Source organism: Oryzias melastigma, linkage group LG11 (assembly GCF_002922805.2).
Source record: "Oryzias melastigma strain HK-1 linkage group LG11, ASM292280v2, whole genome shotgun sequence".
In the NCBI taxonomy this organism is placed as follows: domain Eukaryota; kingdom Metazoa; phylum Chordata; class Actinopteri; order Beloniformes; family Adrianichthyidae; genus Oryzias; species Oryzias melastigma.
The window spans coordinates 1,553,362-1,560,395 of NC_050522.1; the positions used below are offsets into that span (position 1 = coordinate 1,553,362).

The following is a 7,034-nucleotide window of genomic DNA, read 5'->3' on the forward strand; positions in this document are numbered from 1 at the left end:
GAAGATTTACACTAGCGAGACACAAAGCTATCATAATCAGACAGGGGGGGAATCAGGGGCGGGGCTACTCAGCTCAGATCCAGAAGCCATGATCCTCAGAGAAGATTTTGGAAACAGAGGCTTGTCCGAATCCCCCCCCCCAACCCCTAACTACTAAAAACTATCTAGTGGCGGACTGAATAGTGCCCTGGATTTTAAAGGCAATTCCGACACAATGCTCATTACTTTTCTTTCGTTTTTCTAAACGCCGGATGTGACGTCACCGATTTCTTGAAGTGAAAATGAAGTAAAAACGAACATTTCACTGCGTTTATTTATGACTCCACTGTGTTCTATTGGTGAAAATGTGGTTGGTTTATTCAAATATTACATTTAAAAACATTTTTTTGTTTGAAATTGTTTGACTGCAATGCATTGTGGTCTGTATCCGCTAATCTAGTGACCAACGATGCATGCTAGTTTTTGGCAAAGACTTCTGGGAAATTTCCATTGCACTAAATTTTGGAATCAGTAGATTCAGACAGCACTAAAAATGGCAAACACACTACATGGTGAACTATATAGTGATTAGGTAGGGAATTTGGACACAGCCAGAGGCTATGTCAGAATTCCCCCCTACTCAATATACAGTGCGTTCGCCATTTTCTAAATTCCAAAATCGAGTCCACTAGAGATTTCCCAAAAGTCTTTCTGAAAACTGGCGTGCATCAATGATGAATGCATCTAATCACTAGATTAGAGAATATAGACCAAAATGCATTGCGGTCGAACAATTTTGAACATAACGTTTTTAAGTGTAATTTTTGAAAAACCACTCATATTTTCATCATCAGAACACAGTGGAGTCATAAATAAACGTCCTGAAATGTTTGTAATGATTACATTTTTTTTTTAAATCAATGACGTCATATCTGGCGTTTAGCCAAACGAAAGAAAAGTAGTGAGCATTGTGTCCGAATTGCCTTTAAAATCCAGGGCACTATATATCCTGTTTTTTAGTAGTTCAGGATTAGGGAGGGAATTCGGACACAACCAGAGGCTTCAGAGCAACAAGAAAAATTGCTTTTTAAGACATTTAGGTTGTGGGATTTTGGTTAAAAATGTCATAATCTTTATCAAAACACTATTGGGAACATTTTTTCTTAAATACCGCTGTCACCTTGATCCAAGCTGACAAAGGGAAGCGGACCAAAACCTCTAAGACCTTAAAAACTAGATATCATGCTGCATCCATCCATCTATGTGCTTTCAAAACCAACTTAGTCCCTATCAGGGTCAGGGGGTTGAAGGAGCCTATGGGGCACTCTGAACAGTCATCACAGGGCCCCAGACAGCTACACACATATTCACAGCAACGGACCATTTGAATGAATCAATAAACCCATGATGTGTGTCTTTGGACTGTGGAAGGAAACAGGAGAAAAGCCACACTCTATCCCGCTGACACTTGATCCAGAACCTTCTCGCTCTGAAGCAAGAGTGCTAACCACTACACCATTCAGACTTGATTGGAATTCAAGAACAAATACGATGAAAAGGATCCATAAATGCTGGTTTGGGGAACAGAAACAAGCAGAGAAAGCCTCACCCAGGTGTGAAGAAAACATAGAAATGAAGTGAAACTTTAGTAGAGTGGCTGACCAATCAAAATGACCCCAAGAGGACAGAGAACACCCACAACATCAAGAACAGATGTTGAAGAACTGCCTTAGATCAGGTCGGAGCTCAAAAGCACAAAAACATTGTAAAGTTTCAGACCCAGTTTCAGAAAATCCTGAAATGATCTTAATGATCAAACATGGCGGTGGTAGTGGAATGGTCTGGGATTATTTGCTTTTGCCAAACAGTGGTGATTCTCACAGACTCATCCTGAAGTTCTACAAAGCATCTGCCTCCATCAGATTAACACATTTAATAGTGATTCTTCCAGATTGACTTCTTTGGTTTGTGGAGTAATGAAACAATCCTGTGCATCTTTACTAGTGCTGCCGCAAACGATTATTTCAATAGTCAATAATCACAGATTATTTTTTCCGATTAGTCGACTATTGGGTCATGGGCAAACTGGATGTAAAGATCACATCTTAACCATCATTAGCTTTAAATTAAATAAAAACTAGAGATATAGCATTACCTGTGATAATGCTAGTGTGAAAGCTGTAAGCTGAATTTAGACGCTGAAGACTCTGAAATAGCTGAAAAATATTAGTTGAATGCAAAATTAGCCTAAAAAACTGAAAAAAGCCTAAGTTAGCTAAAATAGCTAGCATGTAGCTGAAATATTAGCTAAACTCAAGAATAGCCTAAAAAACTTTAATGAATGCAAAAATAGTCAAAAAAATCTAGCAGAATGCCATTATAACGTTCAACTTTACTACACTTTGACTCCATATAATATAAAGTAACGACTAATCGATTATTAAATTAGTCGTCGTCTATTTCCTCTCTCTTTGGGGTCCAGATGACCACATACTGATGTGTGATTCCTTCTATGACAAATGTGGACAAAGGTGGACAGGATTTTATGTCTGCCAAAGACATTAAGGAAACTCAAAAATCAATGATAAAAAAAAAGTTCAGTGCACTGCCATGTGGGGTCCAGATGACCCCACTTTTAATGTAAACAAGCCAAGGAGAGCGGAACGGTTACAAGTCGATTAGTCGCCGATTAGTCGACTAATTGTGGCAGCCCTAATCTTTACATGCATTCCCAAACATCTCAGTCACAATAACTGAGTGAGACATCTTTAAATTCCACTATATGCAGCATTAGAGGTACAATGAGGATGAAGACTGAGACTGAGTGTGAAACTCCAGCTAACCAATGAGATCCTCAGGATTTAAAAGCTTAAAGATGTTGGGAGATGTCTTCTAATGGATGAAGCTGGTGGCTATTCATCACACTGAGTGAAACATGGAGGCTTCCAAATCTGAGCGCGAGGGGGGGGGGGACCAGAGAGGAAGGAGCAGGAAACCGGACGCTTCACTAAACCCACGGCGAAGAAATGGAAGGAGAATGGACGAGGCCCAAACGCGTGCAACACTCCAAATGCGACTATAGAATCACGTTGTAATCAATACAAAGAGTCCAAGCAATCACAATAAGAGGAGCACCAAACTGCATGTGCTTATTAGAGACGACAGCACACAGACACGGGGGGAGGGGCTGCTGCACGAACGGGGGAGGGGCAGACGGACCGACGAGTCCTTGGTTTAAAAAAAAGAGCTCAGCTTGTTTTTGTTGTCTGCCGACTGGACCCAATCATCTCCAGAAGGTTCCAAAGTTTTTTATGTTTGCAGATCAACTCCCACAATTCCACACCACACATGAAAAAAGGTGAGAATGCTGCAATTGGGAGTCAGCTACAGAGTGGGCGGAGCAACTGAGCGTCTGGCTTCCAGCGGGCTGCAGTCCACTTTGGGCTCCAACAAAAAAGCCATCTGAATGTTTGGAACTTTGATTTTGAATCCTTTCAGTTCTCCGCGGTGACAAAAAGATTTCTGGTGTGACTCTTCTTCCCTTTTGGTTTGGAGGATGGCTTCCTGTTGGTCTCAGGCTCTGAAAGAAACCCAGTTTTACTCCCACTGAAAGCATCAAACGTCCTCAGCTCACCTTTCCCCTCATCTCTAAACAGTTACCCCTGCAGCTACAATGATTAAACCTTCTTTTTTAGCACTTGACGATCTACATCTTCCACCAGTAAAGCAAAAATGGAATTATTCTGAGATTTTATTGTAAATTAACTTGCTCCCCCCCTCCATCACAGCCCCTTACCTGCCCTGAGGTCTTAGGTTGATTATTGCAGAAGGCGATGCAGGTTCAGTCTTAGACGTTGCTGCGCAGTAGTCCCCCCTGTGGATGCTCAGGAGTACTGCACTCGGACGAGTTCTTGGCTTTGTCCTTGTTGTTGTTGGGCTCATTGTCTTTGATGATGTCATACTGACGACAAAACAAGACGATCACTCCTAAAACCAGAACGACACCCAAGTTACCACCAAGCCCACTCACTCTTTTCCTAACCTGACACATGTTGCAGTTCCTCAAATGACCAATAGAAGCTGGCTCCAGAACAGACCAGTTTTACTTAAAACACTTTGTCTTTGTTTTGGTGTAGTATGACTATCCTTCAATTACCAACCTTTGCTGGAAAATAGGCTATATAGACCATATTGCATATACCAAACTGATAACATGATACAGTTAAAGAACCACTCTAATGAAAAATGTGTTTTTAACATGTTCTTGTAGCATTTTTCTCATGATAGATGACATATGTAGAATAATTTAGGATTAAAACTGCATTTTTGAGTATTTCTTTATTCAAATTGTGTTGGATCAGGAGACAATAAAATTAAGTTTGAAAAACCTCAAGTTTGAGGCGCAGCAACTGTTCTCAGCCCCTCATGTACGTCTTTGCTTTCCTCGTCTGAGTTGCCATCTGGCTCAAAATTCCACGTCTGGATAGCTCCAATATTGGATGCCATTTTCTTTGCACAGCTAATGTTAGCTTGGGGCTATAAGCTTGCTCGGTGCCACGAGTAATAGAGCCCTCTGCGACAGGAAGAGGAAGGGGATGGGGTTGCTCCAAGACAACTGCCCCGCCCACAGCACAGAGGCAAATTTCTGATGAACTCCTGCCGCTCTGCAGAAACTAAGTCCCAGAAATAGACACAGGATTTTCGATTTTGGGTACAAACGGCAAAATCATACAAAAAAGACAACTGGGAACAATTTTATAATAGAAAAAAAAGCTAGTTGGAGTGGGACTCTAACTGGAAGTCAGAAACACATCAACGAGTGTTTTTAAAGTCCTCCTTTTTATTTAGAAAAAACATTCCCAGTAGTGTTTTAATTATGATTATGAAATTTCTAACCAAAATCCCACAACCTAAATGTCTTAAAAACTCATTTTTCATGTTGATCTGAAGCCTCTGTTTCCAAAATCTCCTCTGAGGGGGCGTGGCTTTTGGTGCTGAGCTGAGCAACATCATTTTCTGAATCTGTATTATTCTGAATTGATATTATTATTTAGTGGAACACTCATCTACAGTCTGGAGCAGATGATTGTTTTTCTACACCCGAAGGATCTCTAAAATGCTGAGATGAGACATGAACACAGAGCAAAAGCAGAGGAACATGCAGGAGTTTGACGTTAAGACAGCTTCCTGAAACCTCTCTGGAGCTGAGCAGAGTATTACCAGGAGAAGTTGACTTGTGGAAGCTGCAGCCTCGGTCCAACAGTGTGTTGTGGGTTGAATCCAGCCCCAAACAGGCTTTTACATTTCTGCTGATGCCTGCCTTAGTGCAATACCAAGGGGAGAAGACCGAGTATCTTCCTGTGATTTTCCTCATTGTTCCCCAAAGGCTCAATTAAACGCAGAAAAGCACTTTGAGGTTCTTTATTTTTTGTCGTTCACAGCTCTTTTTCTGAATTCCTAAAATCAAGGCTCGATTTCTCCCACAACTCTCTAGGAGATCATGAAAGGTTTGTGTGGCCTTACACTTCTGGAGCACAAGCATCCCGAAAATGTTTCAAATGATACCATGTCGCTCCAGATTTACATATACATTTAAATTTAAACCAATCCTGCATCTTCCTGAGATTTGTTGTCAAAGCTGCCATCAACAGCATTAAGCCAAAATTTTATTTCTGATTTTCTGTTTGGAAAAAAAATACTATATCATCACTATCTATCTATCTTGCTCCTGCGTTAGGGCTGGTATCCCGCCCTGGTGCGTTGAGCTGATCAGATGAGTTAGGTGTCTCCAATACTGGCGGTCTTGTGCCAGCAGATCTGCGTCCTTTACAGTAATGCCATGTTGGCGAAGGTCGTCTGAAATGATGCCAAGCCACCGAGTGCGGGGCTTTCCTCGCAGTCGTCTCCAGCCTGCAGCCTTTGGGGCAAACTTCAAAATGACTCTTGTTGGGTGTTCAGAGGGAAGGAGAAGAACATGGCCAAACCAGCGGACACGGCACTGTGCTGCCAGGGTGGAAGCTCTGGGCTGGTTTGTGAGGGCTCTGAGCGATTTGTTGGAGATTCGCTGGGGCCACTTGATGTTCTTGATGGTTCTAAGAGCCCTGCTATCAAAGCCATCTATTCTTGAGGCTAGGGTCTTATTTAAGGGCCATGTTTCTGAGCCCTATGAGAAAATGGAGAGTACGGTGGAGTTGTAGATCCGAAGCTTCATCTTGCGTGAGATGGATTTGTGCTGCCAAAGTGGTTTCTGGAGAGACTGCAAAGCAGAGGCTGCCAGGGCTCTCCTGAGGAGAATCTCTGGTTTCAGATCACCATTATGATCACATAGGCCGGTGTCTACAGCAGCAGGGATGATAGAGGGAGCCAAGGTGTTGTTGTGCTGCAGTAAGAGGCTGAAGTGCTCTTTCCAGCATTGAAGGCAGTTTGTCTCTGTTGTTATGAGGTTGCCGTCGGAGTCTTTCACCAGGGCTGATTTGATGCGGGGACCGTTGCGAGATTGGCGGAGTAGACTGTATACACAGCTCATGTTGTTTGAGTTGGCTGCGGACTCTAGATGTTCAGCCTCGGTTTGCCAGAACTGCTCCTGGTCCTCAGCTATAGCCTTGTTTCGCACACGGTTCAGTCGGCGGTACTCTGTTAGGTCGCCGCGGAGTCGTGCCTCGCGTCGCTGATTGATGATATTCAGCATCTTCTCTGAGATCCATGGCTTTTTGGATGGCATTCGTGAGCCCCTAAGGACCTCCTGGGCTGACTGAAGGACACTTTCTTTGAAGGTCTGCCAGTCACTCCTTTGGTCCAGAGCCAGGGCGCCAAGGGTGCGCCTAGGGTTGGGCACCGAAGTTCAGTTCCAAGTAGGAACCGTTATGATTTGCGCGGTTCTACCGAAACCGAAAGATGCGGCTGCAAACGGTGCCGGATTTCGGTTCCAAATTTCATTGAAGTTTCATTTGTCTGTGGACATGTCAATCACTTGTACTCCCTTCTGATTTTTTACGATTCAGCCTATCTATTTACTTTCTTGTGTTCGTGGGCGGGCTCATATAAAACCGCCAAAA

The 7,034-nt window shown here is 42.9% G+C and overlaps 1 protein-coding gene across 1 annotated transcript in view; it reads right to left on the reverse strand.

The window, feature by feature from the left end:
* Positions 1-2,550: 2,550 nt before the first annotated feature.
* Positions 2,551-7,034, reverse strand: part of fndc5b (fibronectin type III domain containing 5b) — a 36,205-nt gene continuing 31,721 nt past the window's right edge. The window contains exons 7-8 of the mRNA XM_024257930.2: positions 3,776-3,966; positions 2,551-3,559 (exon numbers count right to left, since the gene is read on the reverse strand). Coding sequence (XP_024113698.1) covers positions 3,827-3,966 — 140 coding nt within the window. The 3' untranslated portion in view covers positions 2,551-3,559; positions 3,776-3,826. The remainder of the gene's footprint in view (positions 3,560-3,775; positions 3,967-7,034) is intronic.